This window comes from Oryzias latipes, chromosome 11 (assembly GCF_053564925.1).
Source record: "Oryzias latipes strain Hd-rR chromosome 11, Olatipes_Hd-rR_3.1".
Lineage (NCBI taxonomy): Eukaryota > Metazoa > Chordata > Actinopteri > Beloniformes > Adrianichthyidae > Oryzias > Oryzias latipes.
In genome coordinates this window covers 21,637,965-21,665,186 of record NC_136247.1, presented here as the reverse complement: position 1 = coordinate 21,665,186, position 27,222 = coordinate 21,637,965, and the positions used below count along the sequence as shown (strand labels likewise).

At 38.7% G+C, this 27,222-nt stretch overlaps 1 protein-coding gene across 9 annotated transcripts in view; it reads right to left on the bottom strand.

The window, feature by feature from the left end:
* Positions 1 to 27,222, bottom strand: part of csmd3b (CUB and Sushi multiple domains 3b) — a 478,594-nt gene that overhangs the window by 232,149 nt on the left and 219,223 nt on the right. For 6 of the 9 annotated variants that reach the window (XM_078954981.1, XM_023959653.2, XM_078954982.1 and 3 more), the window contains exon 5: positions 23,215 to 23,422. In XM_078954981.1, coding sequence (XP_078811107.1) covers positions 23,215 to 23,422 — 208 coding nt within the window. The remainder of the gene's footprint in view (positions 1 to 23,214; positions 23,423 to 27,222) is intronic. The other 3 variants (XM_078954985.1, XM_078954986.1, XM_078954983.1) reach the window with 2 other exon arrangements.

Below are 27,222 nucleotides of genomic sequence, written 5' to 3'. Positions count from 1 at the left end.
GCAAAGTCCACAACATCAAAAAATTGATAGAAAATTCAAAATTGTTTTGATTAAAAGTATTTATTAAACCCTATGATGAAATCACAAAAAATTGCAATATAATTTTTTTGGGGAGATATCGATAATATTCATTATAGTAAGCTGGGTGATTTAGTATGTTTTTGCTTACAACAATAATTAAAGATGTAAAATATTGAAAATCGTGTTTAGGAAAAAACACCTTATTTACTGTCTCCAATTCGATCCACACATATTAAAATTGTGTAACTGTATTATTAAAACAAATAATAATTATAAATACAGTAAGCAGTTATTTAAAGAAATGAATACGAATAGATGAGTAATTCTTATCATATTGTTGTAAAAGACAAAAATGTTCCAATTACGTGTTTTTGAGTTTTCATGAAGGCATCAATTTTGAAATGAGCAAGAAAAGCCCTTCTACTGCCCCTAGTGGAATGATGATGAACTACAGGTTAGAAAAAATAAAAGATCGATCCAATGTCTTTCTTTTTTTCTTGATCGTGCAAGTGAGATAGGAAGCTCAGAAATGCAGATATGAAATATGATACGAATGGTTATCTAGGGTTAGTCTTTTACTTATTTGCTTTATTTTTAATCGCACTTTACCTTGTTGGTAAATACTACTATAAAATATAAAAAAAAGTAAAACAAATGATAAATCACTTATTGAAAATTGTTAAATTGATTGACTTTTAATGATATTACTTCACTTGCTCCAAAAATTGATAAATTGATTTGAAAATCTTTCCTAATGTAGCATAATTTTGCACATGTTTTTAACTTTTGATACTTGATGAAATTTTGCTATGAAAATTCCTGAAACAGTGTTGTGTCTACTTTACTGATAGTATTATGTTTTATTCATATGAATGACTTTTATAAGTAACATAATCTGCATATATATCTGCATTTGCCATGTTGATTTCTAAAATAGTTATTTTTGGCGTCATACTTAAGTAATTCATCTTTGGCATGTGCTTTATCGATATCTTATGATTTTTAATTCTGTCTGATAAAAACTGGGAACCGGATATTGATAAATCATGTAATAAAATGGTTATAGTATAACGGGGTGGGATTATATAAGTTTGCTTCCTTCCACTCCCTTTCAAGCAATATTTATTAATATGTCTAATTATCCTAAGTTTGATTAGTTAGTGTATGAATGTATAACTGATGATTATATTGCTTTTGTGTATTATTTCTACTTAATTGCTTGAAATAAACCATTTCAAATCAAAATCAAATCAAATCAAAAAATACTATCAGCTCCTTTACACCATCAACCAGCACCCCACCCTCAAAGAAATCTAGATACCTCTAGGCACCTGATTTGACCCCCATTGAAATCTTCAAACATATAAAACCGATCCCTTTAAATTAGCTGAAAACTATAAAGTTGCATTACAAGTAAACAAACTCAGTTTTTAGGTCTGAAGCCTGTATCTTCAATTTTTTTTACAAATAAAAAGACAAAAAAGGAAGGTTCTTCATTTTTCTTTTCTTGCTTTCAATGAAAATGTCTCGGTTTTGTTTTGCTTACTCAGAAATATGTCTCATCACAGGAAATACGATGAGATTTAGTCTTGTTAGTCTGAAGATTCTCCTCTGAGACCAAATGAATGAGATGTACCTCAAAAGAGGCCTTACCGGGAACAGCTCAAGGCCAAACTGCAGCTAAGAGATTTGCCACATTACCTTTTTTTATTTCTATTATTTGCAAATGTATTACAGTTGGGAAAAAGAAGTAGCGAAAGGCCACGCATTAAATTTATTTTGATTTATTTAAAGATAAGTTTCTGGGAGAAGTCTTCCAGATACTTTTTATGCCCGTCACTTCATGTTAGAGCTTTAAATGTACCACAACAACATCAGACGCTTTTTTAAATATGAGTATATGTTATGTATCTGCAGTATTAAGTTTCACATAAAAACGCAGCATATGGTTAGGACATAACTTACCCAACCTCATAAAAATACATGCTCCTCTTTTGCATGGATTATGAGTCCCTGGAGATTTTTCATGGTCTTTCAACATGGCGTGGGGCCTCATTAAATTTTCAAATGAACTACAGGTCATTAAAAGGCTTTACACAAATGACCTATATCATTATCTTTTATAGGGGGGTCATCTCTGGATTGCTTTGTGTTGATGTTCTTTGAGTTTTAGCTTTTCTCATAAAAATAAAGGAGAAAAATCCCTTGAAATGCCCCCTTCATGTTATACATGAAGCTGTATATTAGATGGCACGGATGTCGCAGGCCAACAATCTTACACAAGCGGTGAACTTTTGTGTGTTTGAACACAGTATGCGTGTATTTGCTGGTTTGTTGCTGCTTGTGAGATAGCAGGGGAATGGCACTTAATCAGGCAATCTGTCTTAATAGCCCCCTCTAATTAAGACAGGTGGGAACTGCCATACACACACACACCCACACACACACACACAAACCTCCAGATACAGGTTGCAAAATTCCCTTCAGCATGCTCAAATGAACACATGTTGAAGGGATGCTGGGCTGCATGAAGCATCAATACAGTCATGGTCAATAAGTAATAACAGCCAGAAAAGTCTTGTGTCTTTGTGAACTTTATTGGTAACTTTTGTTGTGTACATTGTGTATGCGTTTGAGCTGGCTTGAGCATGCCTGCTGTGTCACTCTCTATCAAACTCAAGTGGGCAAATAGTAATCAGTGTTCACAACAGGACCCAAAACTGTCTCTCCCATCCCTGTCCTTCATCTACATGTCTCTCCTCCTCCTCCTCTCTTTAGGCTTGTCTGTGGAAATGAATCAGGTGTTTTTAGCGGGGCTTGTCGGCATGGCCATCATGGCTTTGAAAGTGAATTAAATTAAGTTCATAATGTATTCAAATTGGTGTCAGGATGGATGAGCCAGAGAGGAAGATGCAGGTCTTTCTTAGGCAGCAAAACAACAAACTACTACTGGATAAGTGGAAGAAAATGCATGGATGGATTTTTGGGTTAAACAGACATTTTTCAGACTCAAACACATCATCATCATCTTAATTTAAAAAAAAAGGTTTTTTGTGGATTTGTTCTGTTATGTTTCATAGAGAAATCTAAAACAAGAAGGCCTTTGACCTTAACCTCCACAAAAAAACTAATTTTCTTTTAATGGTATTCCTAGAGGAGCATTAACCCAGCAGGACAGCTGGATTCTTGCAAGTTTTGCTGGATTACAATCACAAGATAGTAAATCTTTCCAAGTTGTTGAGAGGGTTTGGAGAAATGGGGCTCAGGATCACTTACTTTCAACCAAGTACAAACCATGTGTATCAAAGCATCAGTAAATGGTATTGCAACACACACTAAAAACAACAAAACGCTCTAAAAATAGAAACATAGCATTGTTCCCAATCTTTCTTAGACCACAAACCAGTTCAATATCATTTTTGAGGGTAAAGTTTATCTTGATCCTCTGTAAAATATCTGCATCTGCTTTAAACTTTATTTGCACACTAGATTTAGTGTAGGGACCATTAAATGTGATATAGAAGCCTTCAGCGTCCTCTGATAAATTAACTAAACAGTCACTAAAACTGGAATTTTCTAAATATAGTCAAGTGAATCCACCATTTGAACAACTTTATGAGCAGCATCCTCGTATTATTGGATTGCTGTTTGCTGAATATTATGCATTGTTATAATGGTGTGTAGGAACAACTGTGACAGCAAATCCATATTTTGAGTAAAGACTCCTAGTTTTTGTCTGAGGAATGAAGCCCTCTTTTATTTTGCAGGTGTAGGCTCACCTTTTGTTTTCTCACTGGCTTTTCTTAGCTAAATTAAAGAAACCTTCCAAATACGTTTGTTTTTTCGTTATATTTACTAGCTTTGGGGGTTTAAATTAAGCAGTTAGCACTAAATTAAGAAAGTAAATGATGGATTTTTGACACGTGACTGAGCAGCAGAGTCAGATGTGTTGGGGAGAATCCAGTATTTTCCAAAATAAAACTTCCTTTGGAATTAGACACTAACTGTCCCAGGGACCACTACCAGTCCACGGCCCGGGGGTTGAGGACCACAGCTTTAAGGAAATGTTTGACCTTTTTCATTTTATTTTGTTTTATTTTAGCCTGTAAAGCTAAAACCATTGTTTGAGCTCAGAACCCTTTTCTTTTTAACTGTCATATGGGAATGGCGCAACACTTTTAAATATCTTGTCATGATAAAAGCTCATCTGCTGAAGTTCAAAAATATAGACATTTATTTCGACCTCGACAGTCTAAAAAAATTGTTTCACATTAGTTGCAGCTTTTAATTAGGTTTGGGTTTTAGATATCTACTGTAGTGCACTTTTTAACTTTGGCTGATTTGAACTGCTTTATTTTATCTCGAAAAAATTGCAATTAGTAAAGAACCTATGCCTGTGTATATGTGTGTGTGTATAGCCTGCAGGACCACCTAATCACAGAAATGAGGAGATAAATTAGACAGACTTAGAGAAGGGGCTGGTGTCATTATTATTAAATTACCTTATCCAATAATTATGGCACCAGAGGTAACATTGCTGCTGGAAATCTTATTCATTCACTCATTCTCTATATCAACTTCTTCCTGTTTAGGGTCATAGGAGTTTGGCTGGAGCCCATCCTGGTTTTGATCCATCAAGAGGCATGGTACTCCCAGGACAGGTGACCGGTTAACGACAGATCGACGCAGAGACAGGAAAAACAGTCTAACTTTTGTTCCCAAACACAGATTACAATCATCAGATAGACCAGCATATACATTTATACATTATAAATTAAAGTTTTAGATAGCGGGAGGAAGCTGTAGCATCAAAAAAACAAACAAAAAATAAAGCTAAAGATAAAGCATGCACAAGAATGAGTGGAGAAACGTGAGTGGAAAATTGATTTACACAGACTTGCCTTCTTGTTCTTGTTGTCTTCTTGATTACTTGTTTTTTTTCATTATTAACTGCTATTGTATCCAAAGTTTTGCCAGTTACGTGTTTTCTGAACCAATATTATAGTGAAAGAGATTCGTTGGCATAGACCTACAAAAGACGAGCTGTCTGCTAATATTTTTCATGAACTCGTTATGTTGTGATACTGATTTAATAAACTGTAATCTCAAGAAACACACCCTTATCAAGATTACAGAATAAAATAATTGTTTATTATCTCTGTACGACTAATTATTTATGCTTTATCATGAAATAACAGTTTTCTTAAGATAACAAAATAAAAGTATCACTCATTTTCTTAAAGTAACGACTGGTTTCATGTCTTTTTAAAGCTGTATGTATTTATTTTACCTTTGTAATTACTATTACTGTTGTATCTTATTTTTATTTTATGGTATCTTTTTTTGTATTATTATTTATATTCTGATGGCGTTTCTTATTCCACTGTTTCTTCTTGGGGATCCATTGTTCTGGGGGCACTACCGGCACCGCCTGTGAGGTGGGGGTGGGGGGGCTGGCTGTGGTCCCGTTCTGTGGTCTAAAAGCTGTAGAGGGGCCCTGAGCTGCCGTGTGGGGCGGGCACTGTGACTGGGCCTTGGAATAAATGGATCCCCATCATACCATTTCCTCACAGCACTAACAAGCCAGACTTTGTCTTTAAGCTGCAGTTCTTCCTTTTGGTTCAGGGGTTATATTGGGGGAACTGGGTGGGTGGAGGGAGGAATCTAGTGAGGGAGGGGTGCCAACTTTGTGTGATTATCCTGTGTTTTCTGCTTTGATTATTTTTATATCTTATGGCTATTTTATTTGCTTTATAGCCAAACTGAGTTCTTTTATATTGAATCTAATTAGCGATAATTCACACTGTCATATTGTTGACGCTTGAACAATTTTAAATTCAAGAAACAGTATATTGTTGCTTGTAGTAATATTTAAAATCAACTTTGAAAGGAAAATGCTCAGCTGGTGTTGAATGTTGCTCCTTCCACACCATCAGTCTATAAAAGTAAACATGAAGATAGTAAAGAAAAGAGCATTTAAATAAATCAAGTAGAAAGTTGAATCAATAACCTTGCTTTGAAGCTGCAGTGCAGCTACTCCTCAGCATTGCGTAACCATAACAGAACCAGCTACTTTTTATGCTGCTGATGTTTTCCACCTCTGGCTTGCGTCCACAGATTTTGGCTCAACAAAAACCTGAAAAGGGTGTTTGCGAGAAGAATGAAAAAAATAACTTTTTCCAATACTCAGAAAAAGGCGAGCGGCAGGAGTTCATAAGAAATTTGCCTCTGAGTTGCAGCGAGACTTTTGGCACGGGGCAACCCCACCGCCTTTCCCCTCGCCGTTGCTTGGAGCTTTCTGTTAAAATAAATACTCAGAAATGCAATCTTTTTTATTCCTCTTCTAATCTGTCTATTCCCTTTCGGGGTCACGGGGCTGACAGAGCCTATCTCGGCCACTTGCAGGCGAAGGCTGGGGACACCCTGGACAGGCCGCCAGTCCGTCGCAATAGAAATGCAATGTTATAATTTTTTTTTGATATGTGTTCTCTATTAATAGAAAAATAGCACAAGAACATGTTTAAACCACCCAAAAACACCACTTTCATGGGAGTGAGTCTTTAAAAAGCCTGTGTTGAATTTTCTGAGTATAAGCCTCCATTGTTTAAGTAAACACTAATCTAATTATCACAAACTAATCTCATCAGACTTTACTTTGATTGCAGGAGTAATTTGATTAAGCTGCTTCCTTGGATAAGGGAAGATTTATCTTGATATACCCGTCTTTAAGCAGTTGTGTGGGTGAGATGATTTATCTTGTGTATTTCTTCTAATTGAAAAAGGAATTCAGAAAATGATTTATGAAATACATTTTTGTCTATCTTAGCAGCTCTCAAAGAAACTTAAAGTTTGTCCAGATGTGAGACCCGGATGCCGGATAATAATCCCTAAATTCAACACCACCATCTAGTACACTATGGAGATACAAAAGTCAGACAAATAGGTGAGTTAACTTAGATTTTTATGTCTCTGAATACATGAAAGTAATTTGACTTTTCTCTAAAGATGTTTTTCTACTTTGATCATTACAAACTTTTCAAAGAGAGAATCAAAAGTAAGTTTTGAATGAAAAGTTTTTCTCCTATATTTATATTTGCCTTCATGCACAGATGGCAGCTGTCACTTTCTTTGTGCACGCCTCTTTTCTGTCCCCTGCTGCCTACGTAAACTCCTCCCGTGTCTCTGTCTCTCTCGGTCTACAACCTCTTTTCTCCCCCTAGAGCCTCCCTGATGGTTTTCCCTTCCTGTTTCTCCCCTGTGTTGCTCTTATTCTTCTTTCCACTTCTCTTCTTCTGTCAGCTCTCATCTCTCCAACCTCTTGTTGCTGATTCTGCACCTCTAGTTTCGTTGCCGCCTTACCTTCACCTTTTTACCTTTCATCGCCCCCCACTTTTTTTTATTTTTATCTTGGCTTGGCTTGTTACCACAGTTCAACTTTTCTTTCCTCCCATTTGTGTTAGCCTTTGTTTTATTCTCCGTCGGACCAGACCTCTCCCCGATAGGATGACCCATCTTTCTGAAATCTCTTGGACTGTATGTTCTGTGTGTCTGATGGTATGAAAAGTAGGCCAAATCTGCAAAAGTAAATGAAAAAAAAACCCAATCCTTTGAGGTTTGTTTTAAAATCCATCAAATGCGTGAGTTACAATAAGCTGATTTTACATAGGTAAGACCTGAAATGATGCTTTAGGCGACTGAAATTGGATTTAAAATGTGAAGGTCGACTCTGTAACCTTTACGCTGCAAGCTGCAACTAGATTTGGAAAAAAAAAGTCTGCATCATGAACTTGTTTACAAGCGCTCTATGAGAGTCATTTGGTCCGCTCATGTTGCTGGTAATGGATTCTCTGGAGTATTCCCGAGTCTAAAATAAGTGGTTAATGTGATTTGCTGTAGTTCATGGGGGGGAAGAGAAAAACATAGCACAAACCCTTTTTTTCCACTTTGTACTACAGGTACACACATGAAATGAAGAGCACCTGAATGGAGCAAAAGCAGCATAGTGCCATTGAAATGCTATCGGTTTGTGGCTTTATGTTCCATCGTTGGCTTCATGAATTATCCTTGTTTTTTTTAAATCAAATCTTTTTTTCTCTTGTTTGAATTGTGCTATTTAATGTAAATGGCAATGTAATGTAAATGATTTTAAATTAAAATTCTTTATTGCTTATTTATAAAATTATTTCCTGAAATGTGGAGATTTCTGTTCCCTTTTCCTTTCAATGACTCTTTTGATTAAGAAGTTCACGTCTTGTGCTTTTTTTAATGCCAGATGAGTAAGCGCTGTGAACTACGTGTGCAAAACTGTGTGCATCTGGTGCTTCTGCAGGTTATTCTGGATGCTGCCGTGTAGCTATAATTAGCTCTTTGCCCGAAGCAGAAACCCTCTGGCTTTAGGTTTGAAGTGCTTTTCTTAAAAACTGAATTAACTGGATCCAAGTACAGTTCATTCAGAACTTGACAATAGGAAGTGCAAAGGCAAGTCACTATCCATTTACTGTATTTTGTGCACTATAAGGTGCACTTAAAAGCCTTAATTTTGTTTTAAAACTTACAACACATCTTAAAATCCAGAGCATTTAAAGCAACTGAAATTTGGAATAATTCTGGAAGTCCTTGTAAACCTTGTCTGGATAGTTGATTATTCCAACTTTATTTTTTGTTGACCAAGTTCAAACATCTACCAACGTCAGGTACAGTGCTTACTTTTTTTTTTTTGAACAAGGGAGTCATGCTTCAAGGCAGTTACTGAGGATGTGATAGCTAGGAAGGTACGCTGATAAATAAACTGTGACAAGCAATGTGTATTACGATAAAAAATTGTTTTAATGAGCCTGCATTTATCCGACCACATTCAAATGAGTTGCTGTTTCCTCATTTGTCCGTGGCTCTTTGTTTACACCCCGTAAACACTCGGCGACGGTCGCCACTTTGGTTTAGTTTTTTCACTCAAAATACAGAGCCTATTCAAACTAAGGAAGCTAAGAGCAAACTGAAGCTCCGTCGGATTAGAAACAAACTAAGACCGCCTTGAAAGATGGGTCCGCTATTAAGTCTGGGTGTATTCAGACTTAATGTTTGTTGTGGATTATCGGGTGAAACAAACTGGTGTCTTTTTACGTGTTGCGGACAAGGTTGGCAGTTAGCATAATCACAATAATGTTTGTTTAAGCAGTATCCTTCGTTTTTTTAACGTGTTGCAATAAAGGTTGGGAGTTACAAGGTATTGTTAATGTCAGAAGTAGGAACTCTGTCTACCCCTCTGGTCACTGGCGGGAGCCTTCCTTAAAGTTCCTACCACACTACAGTTCCCAGCAACCCCAGTGCACACCTGACTCTCATTCATTCATTAACCGCAGCATACTTAAGCACTGCAATGAGTTAAGCTCGGCACAAAGTATTATTTGTGCCTTCCTCTGCCTTCCTTATTGAGTATATAGTTGGATCTGATATTCTGCCTTTTAACCCTGTTTTGTTTCTGACTCTGTTCGCCTGCTGCCTGCCATGACTCTCGCCTGGATCCTAATTACCCCTGTTACTTCTCTTATGCTCTCGTGCTTGTGATTGACCCCTGCCCTACCTGATTTAGCTTTTTGAACTTTTAACTAAGCTAATAAACCTTCTGAATTTGGATCCAGCCGTCTGTTTGTTCTCATGACAGTGAATATGCAAACAAACACTATAAATGCTATTAACGTGGCTAACCTGTAGCGTGTTATAAACAGATTCTAGAGTTACTGTGAGCACAGTTAGTAAAGTCAGATTGACTGATGGACTTATTTCCGACTCTTGTCCCTTATTGCGCCTTATATATATAACAAAAATGTAAAAATAGACCATTCATTGACGGTACGTCATATAAATCCATAGTCCTGAAAATATGGTATTTGATTGACTGATCGGGGGAAAAATCGAAAAGGTAAAATTTTCCATAGTTTCAGGTGGGTATTAAAAATAGGATTAGTTAGGAACAGTTTAAATGTACTTTAGTGTATCATTTTACATTTTACAATTTTTTTAATGAAGCATAATCCTCTGTTCCAAACTCCCTCTAGGGTGATAAAAAGTAGTGCACTCTTAATTGTACAACTTCAAAATCATTTGAATTAAGACATGTGTCATGGTTTGAGTTTGTTTCGTCTTGGTTTTTGTTTTAGTTCTTGTTCTGTCTTGTTTGGTTCTGTTTCCTGTTTTATTTTGAAAGGGTTCCTGTCTTGTCATGTCTTGAGTTGTACTTCCTTTGGTCCCCATCTGCCCTGATCGTGTTCACCTGTGTCTTGTCTGCCCTGTCTGTATATAAGTCTTGTCTCTGCCTTCCTCTTGTGCTGGTCCATTAACTTCTGGTCATGTGTTTCACGTCCTCTGGGGGGTATTCCAGGAAGCATGTTTAAACTAGCCTGACTTTAAGCCTGAACTCTGGCTGAAATCCGCCTGAACTTGCTTACTCTGGGTATGTCGGTTCCAAAAGACCGGGTATGAGTTGGCGTAATTGCGCTCGACTTGGTAACCCTGGGTTAATGCATGTGCACGGAAGGTACATAAAGACATTCTCAATAGATCGCCAATTTCCGGAGTCACCATGGAAACGCGTGGACCTTTGATCTAATTCAGCATGTAAGTTGCCCCACCCACAGCAGAGGGCACACTCTGGACCTGCTTATCACAAAGGGGGTTAATATTTACAATGTCAGTGTGGTCGATGTCGCCCTCTCTGATCATTTCTGTGTATTCTTTGACCTGTCTGTTGCTCCCAAACCACCGCCTGGCCCTGCAGTTGTCCAAAGGAGACAAATAAATGAGAGCACTAGGGCACAGTTTGTAGAAATGATAAACCCTGAAAACGCCTCTGGTGCCAATGTTGATGAAATGCTGAATTCTGTTACTTCTAGCATCTTGAATGTTCTGGATGCCATTGCCACTATGAAGGTTAAATTGAGAAAACATAGACAGAATGCTCCCTGGAGGAACGATGATCTAGTCAGGGCACAGAAACAACAGTGCCGCAGAGCTGAACGAAAGTGGCGCAAGTCAAAACTCCAGGTTCATTATGAAATGTATAAGGGGGAGTTGTACGCTTACAACCAGATCTTATGCAGAACAAGGGAAAGGTACTTCTCTGAAATCATTGGAAGTTGCAGCAGCAACTCTCGTGTCCTGTTCACAACAGTAAACAGATTAATTAACCCTCCAACCCAGCTACCAATAGAACTGATTTGCACACCCAAATGTAATGAGTTTGCTGTATTTTTTAATGACAAGGTTCAGGGCATTAAAAAAGCCATCAACTCCACAACACATATATCTATCCAACGGCCACCTACTCACTCTAAGCTGACTCACTTTGTACCTGTCACTGACCAAACTGTCTAAGAGACCATCACCCGTCTGAGCTCGTCTACATGCTGCCTTGATGTGTTACCCACTAGATTTCTAAAGTCTGTCTTGAACAGTGTGTTGCCATCAATTACTCAAATAGTTAACATGTCTCTTCAATCTGGAATATTTCCAGAGGCCTTAAAAACTGCAGTCATTAAACCTCTCCTGAAGAAAAGCGGTCTTGATCCCACTGTACTGAATAATTACATACCTATCTCTAATCTGCCATTTTTAGGAAAAGTCCTTGAAAAAGTTGTCTACAAACAACAGTCTGTCTACAGTCAGGTTTTAGACCCCATCATAGCACAGAAACTGCTCTTATCAAGGTAACCAACGACATCCGCCTGAACACTGATGATGGCAAAGTCACTGTCTTAATCCTGCTAGACCTGAGTGCTGCCTTTGATACTGTTGATCATGGGATCCTTTTGCACAGACTCCAAGACTGGGTTGGCATCTCTGGATCTGCCCTAAGTTGGCTCAAGTCTTATCTGGAAGACAGGAAATACTTTGTTGAAATTGGGAGTTGTGTCTCAGACTACATGGCCTTGACTTGTGGTGTGCCCCAGGGATCGATCCTGGGACCCCTTCTGTTCAACCTCTACATGCTGCCACTAGGGCAGCTAATACGCAGTAATAACATATCTTATCACAACTATGCAGATGATACTCAGATCTATGTGTCACTGACAACAGGTGAATATGGGCCGGTCGATTCACTCAGCCACTGCCTCCAACAGATCAGTGCGTGGATGCAGGACAACTTTCTCCAGCTAAACTCAAACAAGACCAAAGTTATTATTTTTGGCCCACAGAAACAAAGAAAAAGTGTCAGCAGCTACCTTCATTCTCTGTCTCTTAAACCCTCAAATCAAGTCAGAAATCTAGGGGTAATCATGGACTCTGACCTGAACTTTAACAGCCATATCAAGTCAGTAACATCAGCGGCATTTTATCATCTGAAAAACATTGCCAAAATCAAAAACATAGTGTCAAAGCCAGACCTGGAGATACTTATTCATGCATTTGTCTCCAGTAGGTTAGACTACTGTCACGGCCTGCTCACCGGCCTCTCCAAACGAGCTGTAAAACAGCTTCAGTACATCCAGAATGCTGCTGCTCGAGTCCTGACCAGAACCAGGAAGTATGATCACATTAGTCCTGTGCTCAGGTCTCTGCACTGGCTCCCTGTACCTCAAAGAATAGACTTCAAAGCAGCTCTGCTTGTGTACAAGTCTCTCCATGGCCGAGCACCAAAGTACATCTCTGACATGTTAGTGCCATATGAACCATCTCGTACTCTGAGGACCTCAGGGGCCGGCCTCCTGTTGATTCCCAGAGTCAGAACTAAACAAGGGGAATCAGCGTTTCAATATTCTGCAGCTAAAATCTGGAACAGCCTCCCTGAACACTTAAATTGTTTTTTTTATCAGACACTGGGTTTGTTTTGTGTAAAACCTACCGACATGTTTCGGCGGAATGCCTTCCACCTTCGTCAGGGTCGTCATCAGATGGTGGCGTGTGACGTCTTTAAAAACAGCTGATTTGTGACTGAGGCGGAGTCACCTGTCAAACTTTGACAAGTGACTCCGCCCCTTGATGTCCGTCTTTCTCTGGAGGATGTTGCTCCAGGTGTGAGAGAGCAGGAAAGCCCCCTCATCCCGGTTCATGGAAGTGTGGGCTCGTTTTCTGATCTCCACCGCCTCCATGATCCATCTGCGGTGTCTGTTGTCTTCGGTGCGGAGGACTTTGGCCTTTTCCCAGTCCATGATATGGTTTTCTTGTTTGCAGTGATCCGTTATGGCTGATTTCATGTTTTCTTGAACTGCCTGTTGTCGTCTGGCTCTTGTTAGTATTTTGTTTGTTTCCTTTTCGCATTCTTTTTGATGTTCTGTTTTTCTTGTGATGAAGGAGCGTCCTGTTTCTCCGATGTATGTTTTATTGCAGGTGTGACATGGGATTTCATAAATGACATTGCATTTTTTATTTTGTTCAATCTTATCTTTTGGGTGAACCAGTAGTTGCCTCAGTTTTTTATACGGTTTCACTGGGGTGCTGATGTGATGTGATGTGATCAAGGGGCGGAGTCACTTGTCAAAGTTTGACAGGTGACTCCGCCTCAGTCACAAATCAGCTGTTTTTAAAGACGTCACACGCCACCATCTGATGACGACCCTGACGAAGGTGGAAGGCATTCCGCCGAAACATGTCGGTAGGTTTTACACAAAACAAACCCAGTGTCTGATAAAAAAAAACAATTTAAGTGCTTAATAGAACTTATAGACACAATGAACTTCATTGAATCATTACGAAAAAGTTTCGGACAATTATGCATGAGAGAACTCCGGCGTCTGGAAAAACTGGAACGTAAACGGGCGCGCCAGAGGAACCATTTGCGGTTTAACCTCCGCTGCCGGGATGAAGGGATTATTCCAGCCAGTCTCAACATAAAGAACCCGATCAGAACCGACAACGCAGAGCGGATGATCAAAAGAGTGCGGAGGGCTTTGGTCAAAGAAAGAATCCGGTGCACAACGAACAAGATCAACATTTTGGAAACACAGCTGGAGCGGGAACTGCAGGACTTCACACAGCGACACTCGCTTGACAAAGAAACAGAGGAAAACCTGAGAGGACATCTACGCAACGTGCACAGCAGTGAGTACGAAAAAACAAAAACACGCCACATAGAAAAACTTGAAAAACTAATAGCCAAAGCAGGAAAAAAGCAAGAACTAAAAAATACCATAAATGATAAATGGATTTCCAACCTATCAAAACACACACTATCCGAAGCTGAACGCAGTGTATTATCACACGGATTAAACTACGCCATAACCCCAAAACAGATCCCGCATGAGGAGTTCATCGTAGCCACCGAATTAGCATGTGAAAAAATACAGGACCCAGGAGAAAAAGCAGCACTACGCAATGAAATAGCAGGTATTCTCAAAACCGCAAAACTACCACCTAGTAACATAACCAAAGAAGAAATGGCAGCCATCCACAATCTGAAAAACAATAGAGAAATCACAATACTACCAGCAGACAAAGGCAGAACCACAGTCATCATGGACACAGAACAATATGAAAAACAAATGAATGAGATGCTTCAAGACCGGAACACCTATGAGGTCCTGAAAAGAGACCCCACAGAAGCAAAGAAGAGAAAACTCAAGACTGTACTCAAACAGTTACAGGAGGAAAAGAAAATAGACAAACAAACCTATAACCATCTCATACCAACAGCCAGCATCATCCCCCGGATCTATGGCACTCCAAAAATACACAAACCTGGAGCACCACTAAGGCCCATAATAGACAGCATGGGATCAGTAACATACAACCTATCCAAATTCATCGCAGATATTTTGAAACCCCTCCTAGGAAACACAGATTACCATTGTGAAAATGCAAAACAGCTGGCAGAAGAACTCAAAAACACAAAGATGGAAGCAAACGAGATATTCATTTCACATGACGTAATATCATTATTCACCAGGACTCCAGTAGAAGCCACACTACAAATAGTGCAGGAACAGTTAACAGCAGACAAATCACTAAGGAAACGCACAAACCTTACAGTTAATGACATTACACAACTCCTCCAGTTAATTACTACATCCACGTATTTCCAATACCGCAACACAATTTACAGACAAAAAGAAGGCTTTCCCATGGGCGACCCACTATCAGCCACAATGTGCAGCTTTTTCATGGAGGACCTGGAAAAGAGAGCAATAACATCCGCACCAGAGCACTGCCGTCCAACCTTGTGGAAACGCTACGTTGACGACATTCTGGAAACGATCAAAGCAGGACACACGCAGGAGATCACAGACCATTTGAACACGATGGACGATACGGGACAAATCAAATTCACACATGAAGAGGAAAAAGACAACTCCATCAACTTCCTGGACATCAACATCAGACACATGGAAAACAAAGACATAAAAATAAAAATACACAGGAAACCAACTCACACAGACCAATATTTATTATGGACCTCAGAACATCCTACCACTCACAAAATATCTGTCGTAAGAACCTTGTTTGAGCGTGCAGAGCTGGTAACGGACGGGGAGGACAAAACGGAGGAGAAGAAACACATAAAAAATGCACTAACCAGGTGTCAATATCCTCAATGGGCCATAAAAAAGGGACAAACACAGGTGGAGCAGAGGAAATGCAAGGAAGTAGAGAAGGAAAAACTGAGGAAAAAACCAGAAAACAAAGGAATGGTTACATTGCCATACATCAGAGGAATCACAGAACGCATCCAAAGAGCCATGAAAAAGCATCACATCAGCACCCCAGTGAAACCGTATAAAAAACTGAGGCAACTACTGGTTCACCCAAAAGATAAGATTGAACAAAATAAAAAATGCAATGTCATTTATGAAATCCCATGTCACACCTGCAATAAAACATACATCGGAGAAACAGGACGCTCCTTCATCACAAGAAAAACAGAACATCAAAAAGAATGCGAAAAGGAAACAAACAAAATACTAACAAGAGCCAGACGACAACAGGCAGTTCAAGAAAACATGAAATCAGCCATAACGGATCACTGCAAACAAGAAAACCATATCATGGACTGGGAAAAGGCCAAAGTCCTCCGCACCGAAGACAACAGACACCGCAGATGGATCATGGAGGCGGTGGAGATCAGAAAACGAGCCCACACTTCCATGAACCGGGATGAGGGGGCTTTCCTGCTCTCTCACACCTGGAGCAACATCCTCCAGAGAAAGACGGACATCAAGGGGCGGAGTCACTTGTCAAAGTTTGACAGGTGACTCCGCCTCAGTCACAAATCAGCTGTTTTTAAAGACGTCACACGCCACCATCTGATGACGACCCTGACGAAGGTGGAAGGCATTCCGCCGAAACATGTCGGTAGGTTTTACACAAAACAAACCCAGTGTCTGATAAAAAAAAACAATTTAAGTGCTTAATAGAACTTATAGACACAATGAACTTCATTGAATCAGCCTCCCTGAAGTCGTAAGACAGGCCTCTTCTGTGTTCATGTTCAAATCTAGACTTAAAACATTTCTGTTTAGCCGTGTATATGACTGAAAGGTTTCTTTTAAAGTAAATTTTACGTTGATTATTTCTATGATGTATTGTGATTTTAATGCATTTTTCTGTTTTGTGAAGCACCTTGAATTACTTTGTGTACGAATTGTGCTATACAAATAAAATTGCCTTGCCTTGCCTTGAGAACCAAAGAGAGCGCAATACTTTAGTGAGACGGAGTCTGAGATTTTAATGACGGCGTATGAAGATTATACGTCCATCAAAAAAGTAACACTGCTTTCCTGGCTTCAACCTAATTTCTTACGTCTATAAAACTCAATAATTGTTTCTACAACTCAAATTTATGTATTTATCCAACTAAATGTCATATTACTCCAATTCAATTAATATTTTTTCCATCTTAATTAATTATATTTCTTGATCTCTCATATGTCTAAGTATGAGCCGTCAGATATACTCATTTTTATAACAATAAAAAGGACGGGGGAAAAAATGCACGTTGCGCTCAAATTCATTAAAGAATTGTCTGTCTTTGTCATCATCCTTATGATTGTTAGGGGTGCTATATAAACTCATCATCCTCTCCTTCACTCTTACTCATGGTGCAGAGACATAAGCACAGTAGAACAAGATAACTCAGCAAAACATGGCAAAACACAGTAAAACAGCTAAACAACTAAAACAATTTGGTCAAAAAGCCACACTTAAACCAAAATCCGTCCAGACAGGCAAAGGAAATGGTATCCCACAATCCCTTGCGGTGCCGATCTAACAGCAGCACCAAAGTTACACCTACTTAATTGAATTAATTCAAATGAAAGTAAAATAACTGTCTGATAAATACGTGTTATTTTTAAACTGACTTAACAAACAAATAATTTATCTTAACTGAAGCAAATAACTAAGTTAGATCAAAGTGAAAAAGTAGAATTTTCCAACATCCATATGTGGTCTTCTCACCCTCTCATGGTGGAAGAAGTATTATCTGAGCTTCTTCATCCACTAAATCATCTTCAAATGGACACGCCATGCTGCTTCAACTCTCTGTAAACAAACTAACCTTCAACTAAACCTGCTCCCAACCAGGTTATGTTCAGAGCATGAGTTGCTATGGCAACTTGACCTACCCTGAAACATACCTCAATTTCTGGAACCGAAAACTGAGGTTATCAACTTCCTTAGCCTCAAACTTACCGTCGGAGCTAGCATAACCTGCTTCCTGGAATACCCCCCTGGTCTTAGCGTCCTTGTTCCATGTTTCTCGTCACGTCACAGTACGTTTTCGTTTTTGTTTGGTCATCCTGCTCTGTACTGCTTTTTGTTCATTTAATAAACCCTCTAGTTCTGAACCCGTTGGCCTCCCGTCTCTGCGTTTGGGTCCTACCGGCTCTCGAGCCACCCTCACATGACAACATGTGATGGCTGTTCTTTTCAATGGCCTCGAAAATCAAGAATTTCTCTGCGAGTAAAATGCAGCGTTTTTGCACGGTGTATTACTTTTAAAAACAAATGAATTAGATTGCTTTTTGGTGAAACTTTTCTTCTGCCTCGATTTTATTTGTAGTATCTTTGGATTTTTAGACATCTGAGCAAATATGACTTAACATAATTTTTTAGCACGTCTGCAGTGCAAAACAACAACGTATAGTGAAAATCCACTCAATGAATAAGTCTGATCTACTGCTGCTTATGCTAATGCAACATTACACCAGTGTCTTTTGCATCTTCAGGGCTTTACTGAATTTATTCCAAAAGCTGTCACACGTGTTTGTTCCCCTCATTTTGCAAGTTTTGAAAAGGGTTTCATGTCATCATATCCACAAATATATCTCAAGCCTAATTCTTTAAAGCAGGTTTTTAAATCAGATATTTGAGGTCTGTTTGAACAAGTATGCCTGTTTCTCCTCCAAGTGAAAGAATCAGAAAAGTTGTACACTTTTGTTCAAGGTCACCACTCCATTTCTGATGCGGGATGGTGCCAGTATCCCAGCATCCCCTCTGCCAGAAGCATTGATTAGCACTCAGCAAGCATAACATCACTCACACACACATAAACATTCACACACTTCCTTTGTCTTGGTCACTCTTTTTCTCTTATGCTATCTCTTAAACAAATGCCAATGATGGAACAGGGAAGACTCCTCATTCAAATTTCCACACACTCATGCTTTTTTGATATTTGAATCTAGAATTAGAAATGAAAGAACATGAGGTGAGCCAAGTAAGAGAAAATTTCCAGTTTTGGCACAACACGGAATGAGTAAGTTTTGATTTATGATTCTGCAGGAGTTGGGATTTATTGCTGAAAACCTGGACTCACTCCAAACACTGATTGGCTGTTTCTTCTTAAAAAAAGAAAAAACTGCATTAGAAGGTTGATAACATATGTTGAAGTGTATAACATAGATTAGATAGGACAATATGTATTTTAGTAACATTCTTAATGCACTTAACATTGATATGTACACTTCAAGTGTTCATCCATTAATTTTCTTAACCTACTATATCCCTTTCAGGGTCACGGGGTTGCTGGCGCTTGTTGCTCCTACTTTTGGGCGAAAGTGGGGCACAAAAGTCGCCAGTCACAGGGCCCACAACCTCCCCCAAACACACACCCATGCACATCCAGGGACACGTTAGAGGCACCAATTAAACTATGAAGGATGTCTGTGGGAGGAAGCCGGAACGCTCGGAGAAAACCCACGCATGCCCGGGGAGAACATGCAAACTCCACACAGAAAAGTCCCAGATGGGATTTGAACCTGACCCTTTTCGCTTGTTTTTTTTAGCTCACATTGTCTAATAGATTGCTGTTTTTTCAAGAACTGTCTTTGATGCACAGTTGAAAACCTGTAGAATCCTAGTTGATGACAGACATTTGTTTTTCATTTTGTAGCATTGAGCGGGCTGATTGTCAATGGAGCTCTTTTTAGGTTTAGTATTCCGTGTTCCTGTGTGTAAAGAGTGCTCAAGGAAATTGTACAACTGCTGGTGATGAAGGTGAGGTAGACCGTGGTATTCCGCGAAGTGCGGAATTGATTGATTGACGTCAGACAGTTCAGGCTTCCACGACATGCGTTAATTTCTGATAAGGCACACTTCAAATGCCATTATCTCATTCACACCATGGTCCATATATACATATTCAATCAGTTTTTAGTACTTTATTCTTGTTATTTGTTGCACATTTCCTCGGCCATTAACTCTTACTTATCTGAGGGGACTGTAGAATGTCTGAATGACTGTTGAATTGAAAGAAAATTGCAATTGCAAAAATCAAGAGCAGAACTTTTGTACGTGTTTTGCGTTGGACCTGCTTAACAAAGACCACCATCCGCGGTGTTGACCTAAAGAGTGCTAAAGGAAATTGGACAACTGTTGGTCAAAGATGGAGAAGATGAATTGGTTGATGTGCTGAAAATAAGAAAGATGGATATCCAGTGTGTTTAAGTGACCAGATGGAGCAGGAGCAGTGTTTAAAGATTGGGAGCAGGTTTCAGACGAATAGAGTAGGAGTGATTCTAAAGTTGGAGACTGCAAAATATTTTGGAGGTGAAGAATGTCAGATAGGGAGATGAAACGGGGTCATGAGTCTGCATCTGGAAGTTGAACATGTGATGTTCAATGTCGTCAATGGCAATGCTGCCCAGACAGGATGTGAATAAAATAAGAAGGCAAGAAATGTTGGAGGGAGTTTTATCAAGTGATCTGCAGTATCCCAAAGGGGAAAGAGTGATGACAAGTACTTTAACTGATGATGGTGAGGTAAATTAAGGTGATGAAGATGTAATGGGTACATTTAGGAAAGGAATGCTGAAGTAAAGGTGGTGAAGGATCTATTTTCTCTACTTAATACTTTTTTTTTAAATTGTATAAAGACTATGATTTTTATGTTTTTCATATACAACCCTTTTTATTGTTATTATATTTATGATTTTTAAGGTTACATTTTAATAATTTTACGTATTTAATTTATTTACCGTTATTTTCTCAATTTTTTTTAATTACAAATATTAAGTTATCTTAATTTTTTTTAAATATTTTTTTATTATGATTTTTATTTTGATGTTTCATCATCCAGTGTTTCCTCTTGGAATCCACTGTTCTGGGGCACTACCGGCTCCGCCTGTAGGGGCTGCTGTTGCTGTGGTCTCATTCTCATTGGGCAGGCTGGGGTCCCGCTCTGTGGTCTAATGGCTGTAGAATGGGCCCTAGGCTGCTCTGTGTTGGCCGGGCGCTGTGGTAATGACCCCCACGGTCGGGCTGGGCCTTGGAATAAATGGATCCCCTTGATGTCGTTTCCTCTCAGCAGTACCAAGTCAGACTTTTCTTTAGGCTGCAGTTCTTCGTTTTTGTTCAGGGTTCTACTGGGGGAACTGGGTGGGTGGAGCTAGGAATCTGGTGAGGGAGGGGTCCCATATGTGTGTGATTGTCCTGTGTTTTCTGTTTTAAATAATTTTCATATTTTATGACTATTTCATCTGCTTTTATGTTATGCGCTGTGTTTTGAACTAAAATGAAAGGCGCTATACAAATCAATAAAGTTTGAAGTTTGAAGGATGTCACTTAAATAATAGAAATGGCAGTGAGCACATCTTTACAGAAGAAAGAGGATACAGTAGACTTAAGAAAATTACATAGGATGGTTAAGTGAGGGACATAAAACAATAAGAATGCTATGTTGCTTTAAGGGAGTAGTTCAAATCAGTTTTGATTAATGATCAGGAGGTTCTCCTAAGGGACTAGGCAGCTACAGCTGGAGTGACCAAGCAGATTGGAAGAAAGGAACTTGGTGCCATCATCAACGAGGTGGTGGACTAAAACATTGACCAAGAAAAACTGAGATACCCAGACGACTTAAGACAACAGACAAGATAATAGGGAGATTTAAAAGGTGAAAAAGAAGATGGCAGAGGCCTGTAACGAGTATTCAAATACTCAGATATTTGCGATCTGAGTACATTTTCTACACCCGGGATTGCCAATTGGCGATCTTTGTAAATCTAACAGAGTACTTCAGACAATGCAATTATTTCTGTAAAATGCAGAACAATGTTGGATTTTAGGTACATAAACTAATTAGGTGGATTCTCACCTGTAGTAAATAAAACAAAGTGTTGGTGATGCTTCTCATTTTAAAAACTAAAGTTATCAAGTGTTTTAAAAAAAAAAAAATACAATGAATTTCAGTTTATTGAATAAGTTTAAAAAATCCTAATTAGTTTTAAAAACGTAAAAAATAATAGGCTCAAAAACTAGAATAACAAAATTAAAAAAGGAATCGATAAAATATGATAATTATGAATTCAAGAATATTACAAGTCTTGAGATCAATTTCTTGAAACAAAATCTGTTTGTAAAAAATGTCTGTTGAAAACACTGTTGTCAGTTTAGTTTAAAGGACTGTGAGTGTTTTCTTTCTAGTGGTTCCAGAAGCATTTTTATTTAAGCTGTGTCTTTATTTAATATCTTCTAGTCATCCATCTACTGGAACTGTAATCAGTGAAACTTTGAGGAAAAGAAAACTGTGCAGATCAGTTTCCAGATTTGTTGCTAAATGATCTAAAGTTTTGTTTACAGCTGAAGTTGAAATTTTGTTTAAAGTGATGAATATCATTTCAGACATATTTAGATTAAAAAGTAAGAATTGTGGTAAATTATTTTATCTTAAATCGATCAACTCCCAAGTAATCATTCACAAAAGTTATGCCAAATTATTGACATTATAAATAAAAAACATGCACAAAACTATCCTTATGTTACTTTTTTTTATTGTTGACTTTTATAGATTTCCTCAGTTATACTGTTTATTAGTTATGTATGAGGTAACAAATTCTTTTGATCAAAATTCTACATAAATAAAAAAGGTCTTTCTAGAATTTGTATTCATTAAACTTGTTTCTAATCTTATATCCCATTTGCAAAGTTTAGTGTTTGTGATTGCCGTTAAATGCAATTAACTGAGCACAATCAGTTCAAAGTTTTAGAGCTAAAAGCTGCTTCTTAGTTTAGCTACAGTACAGCTGTTTGCTAAAAACCACAAAGTCACTTTTTTTTGTCTGCAGGTAAACAGATGTAAACACACACTGGCAGAGGTAATCACTCAGGAACATGATGGTCTGCACCTGTACAGGCACATGTGCCTGAAAGCAGTTATCAATAGATCAATTGTTTTGCACGCACACATCTCCCTAACCATGATTACATTCAATTGGCGACAGCAATGGTTGATCAATACCCTAATTTCCTCCCAATCGATAAGCAGCCAGAGCAATAAAACGCTGTTATGATTCAACCATCTATAAGCATGTGGGAGAGTTACAAAGAGCCCAACAAAAGGTAATGAGTTAACTCTGCTGTTATACAGGACATTTGCTTAAGACGATACGCTTGTGGCACCCAAACAAAACCAAAACTAGGGATAGTACTTATTTATGTTGAGTGTCAAAACAACAGTAACACCTCCATCTTCTACTGTTTTTCCATATAAAGTAAACATTTTTTTTATAAATAAAAATGTTGGAAACAGTCAGCATGTAAAAAAAAAAAACATACTTAGTTGAATAAATTATTAATAAACCTTGGTTACACTCCCAACACTTTGATTACTGCAGCAGAAAGTGGCCAGCTGCCCAGCATTTAATGGTGTACATCAGCTTTAATTCCCCTTCTTCTGAGACATAGAACAATAGGTTTTTACTGAATAAATAAGGAAAAATTCCAACCCTGAATTAAAAAAAATAAAATACATGCAGTAATGTGACTCACATGATTGTTGGTGGTTCAGATCCCTCTACTTCAAGGTAGTCATACTTTTCCTCAGTCTGGAAGTCTGTAAAGATGACAGAGATGGTGTCTCCAGGTTCGGCCAATAGGATCCAAGTACAGTCGGCTTGGTTACCATAGTTGCCGGGGTAACCTGGACTGGTCACCACCCCAGTGCCGCCCCTCACAGTGCCCCCACATGTGTCCTCAGCTGTCAATCAAATCAGAGTGACAAATAGAAAACCTGGGTTAGGGAGAGGAGGAGGGACTGAGGGGGCGGACTTTTAAAAAAAATAAGATTTGGGGAAAATTTGTCTCATTTTATCATTCAGGTTGAGTCAATTGTGAAATTAGTTTTAGTGGATTAAAGCATGTTAGCCTTAATCACACTATACCTGGAATAGTTAAAATGAGAAGTCAGCCAGCCCGATTCCCCAACTCTCCCCCTATAGGATATATTTTTATATATATACTTGTTTAAGTTACAATAATTTAGTACAATGCTCTTCTCCAGATTCTGAGTGTTATTTTGTGGCTTGATTGTTAGAAATGGATGACTTTCCGCAAACTATAAGCAAACCATATTGGGAAAGTATGGAGCTCTCACACCACACTTTAAACATGGGATACATCTGAGCAGTCTCCACAGTAATGGACTGTCAGTTCTGCACCCTTAGCCAGTGCAGTTTACAGAATTACTATTTTCTTTGAGCCACGTAGAATTTGGGTAGAGTTTGGAAAATAGGCTGCAGTTCCCCATCACACTCTGCTGTCCTCTGTCCCAGTGATCCGCTCTCGTCTCCTCCAATCACCACCTAGGAACTCTGGATTTAATTGGTTTCCAATTTGATGATTCAATGTCAGTCTGTCGTTTAAATTTCCAGTTGTTTCAGAACAAATTTAACAGATGTGATGATGGATTTTGGCTATTTTTCTTCAGTTGTTTATCACATCTGATTGATACCATCATGTAATTGATCGCACTGTATAACAGATAAAGACACATGGATTGCGCTGCGTACATGGCATAAATTATACACATATAATTTATACGGATTCACTCACTGAAGAAAAAAAAACATCCAACATTGGATCTTGTGTCACTGGGACAATGGCTGTGTGAAAAGTAGTTCTGGGCTAAATACTTGTCATAATATTTCTTTTGTGAATTAATCTTTTACAAAAAATGAATATTTTATTTCATTTGTCAGTTGTTGTTTTTTCCATAATTGAAAAAAACCCTTTTTCGGCCAGTATCCCAGTGATTAAAAACACAATGTTGAATCTTTTTTTTATTGAGTCCAACTGTAAACATGGTATAATTTTTATACCTGCATGGTTTATAGTGATAGATAACAGAAGAAATTTTGCACGTTCTCACAGCAAGCAGTTATTTTCCTACTCAACAGTAAGTGCAGTAAAGGACGGCACACGATTTCTGGAACTCTACAACCCATCACATATCATTATCATCAAGATTTGAAAAAAAAAAGGCTTAGGTGCAGCAGGTGTTTGTCATCCTCAGGCTGCACTAACTGATGTGATGGAAAAGACATCCTTTAGGAATGTAAAAACGAGCACTGTCAGGTGTACATGCACATGCTCATTCGAGGTCCATCAAGCAAAATGTAAAAAAAAAGGGGTGCATGTACTAATGGCAGACTCGTCCACATGATATCAAACACACATTAATCTGAGCAAACACAAGAACCTGGATTGGGTTTTTACAATTTGAATATGGAGCAACAAGAAAAAGAAAGTGGATTAAAAAAAACAACAACAATGGGAAACAATGAAATATTAATAAACTAGTAAGTGAAGTTAAGGACAGTCCACATTTTTGGTTGTTTTTCTCCTAACAAAAACGTAGCGTGCAGAGGTAAAATGTTTATGTATTGTCCCAAACTGCAGCAGATGACTGACAAGTACAGAAGTTTTTTACTAAGGAAGGCAGGCAGGGAGACAGACAGACCTTTCAGTTTCTCAGACACACATGTCTTTCCACTGCTAGACAGTCAAGGAGGTTGGTGTAAATGACCCAACACCCCAAGCCAAGACCTGTTGAGACCCCATCAAATTTGCAGGTGCAATGAAGCATTAATCTGCTTGTGTCAGTGGGAGGAAGTGCTGCTTGCAGGGTGGCAGCTGCCACTGGTTTATCATGACAACAGCAGGACATCTGTGAGGCCCAGTGGATGCAGACCTGCACCTCCAAACACATATACAGAGAAATGTACGCATGCATGCCCACAAACACACCTCTACCAACCCTCCAGGCTTTTCATGTGCCACTGTCAGTTGACAGGCGAGTAAAATTCCCTTGGGTTCACTGATGTCTAGATCTAGGTGAAATGCATGTTACAAAGCTGAAATAAAAAAGAAAAACCTTGCTACACATTTAGCAAAGCTTTTATGCATATTTTTTTTTTGTACATTGCTTTTACGTTATCATTCACCTATTCTACAATCTGTACAAGGTACACCGGAAAATACAGTGCAAGTGTCATTTAGGTCTTGTCTATGTCCTTTACCACCAGAGATGTCGCCAGAGACACATATATAAAACATGCTCTTTGACGCACTAGAACTCTTTGAACTTTTGTGGGATCAACGTGAATCAGATGATTCTGATGCGGATAAAAGTGACTTTTCAAACTGGCAGATATGCAACAGTAACATCAACTGTTGCGTAACAGTGCAAAGCCGCTTTTCTCCATGACAGAAGCAGCTGACTTACATGGATTGCTTAAAAACGTAACTACTGTAAAGTGTTGAACGATTTCAGAATCTATTGAAATTACATTAATTGCATAAACGGTTGGATCTGCTAGATTGTCAACTCTACGCTCCAGTGTTAAAAGGCTAATCCGGCATTTACAGTAAATCCGCGTTTATGTAGGTTCTCCCATTAAAGTGTAGCTCGCACATTTTTATGATCGTTTTCAGGCTCGGGACGTACAAAACGCGCATCTATTGAACACACGTTACAAGTTAAACCAAGTTGAACTTTGAAAAATCAAGAACTCAGATTTGGTAGTGATTTATGGATTTTAATTCACAGAAGTGCCAACCGTTTAAAAATTGATAATGGAGGGCTGCACGGTGGCGGAGTGGTTAGCGCTCTTGCAGCAAGAAGGCCCCGATTCAAGTCCCGGCTGGGGGACCTGAAGCAGAACATCAATGGATGACCTTTGGTGGAGTTTGCATGTTCTCCCCGTGCATGCGTGTGTTTTCTCCGGGGACTCCAACATTTCACACCAAACCCTAGTATGCCAAGCCCTAGTATTGGGTAGCAAAATTCCAGTGCAACCACCGTATGCTGTTCAATACATGTTTGAAAGCTCATTGCCAAATTGTATTGCAATAATAAACTAGTTTTTGCTATTCTTGCCTGAAGTTTTCTATTTTTTCTTCAAAAACATTTGTCTGTGCATCATGTTCCAAATTTAAAATATACATTAAGAAAATAAAATACAAATGTGTCAGTTGTGTGAGTTTTATACTGTCTTGTCTTTGTTTTCAAAAGGGCAACTCGAGTAGGCTAAAATCGTGCTGTGACGCACCGGCCTACACAAGGAGGGAAAGCACGTTTCCAGGGCGTTGTTTGTTCTCGCCTGAGCATCCGAAGAAGACAGAGTAGGAGAAAAGTAGAGTTGGCATGCTGTCTTCATTTTTTATTACATCAGTGAATTGGTGCTGGCCTTTTCTCTGCCTTTGTGTCCTTTGCTTTTTTTCTGGCTGTTGTTGGAATGCCACCTCACCTTTCCTCACATCTCTACACCCTCTTCACTTCCTGGAATTGTTGCATCCAAAATGATTTTTTTTTTACTTTTTAACAGCCATTTTTTCTTTTACCCACCCCTCAATAATGATTATTTTCTGTCTTTTCTCTTTGCCAACCTGTCTACTTCTCAGTCATCACACCCTCTCAGTTTACTTTTTCACCCTCCCCTCCTCCAGAATCTCCCCCATCTTCCTCTCTCAAGCTCCGTCTTCCCCTCATGGCCTGGG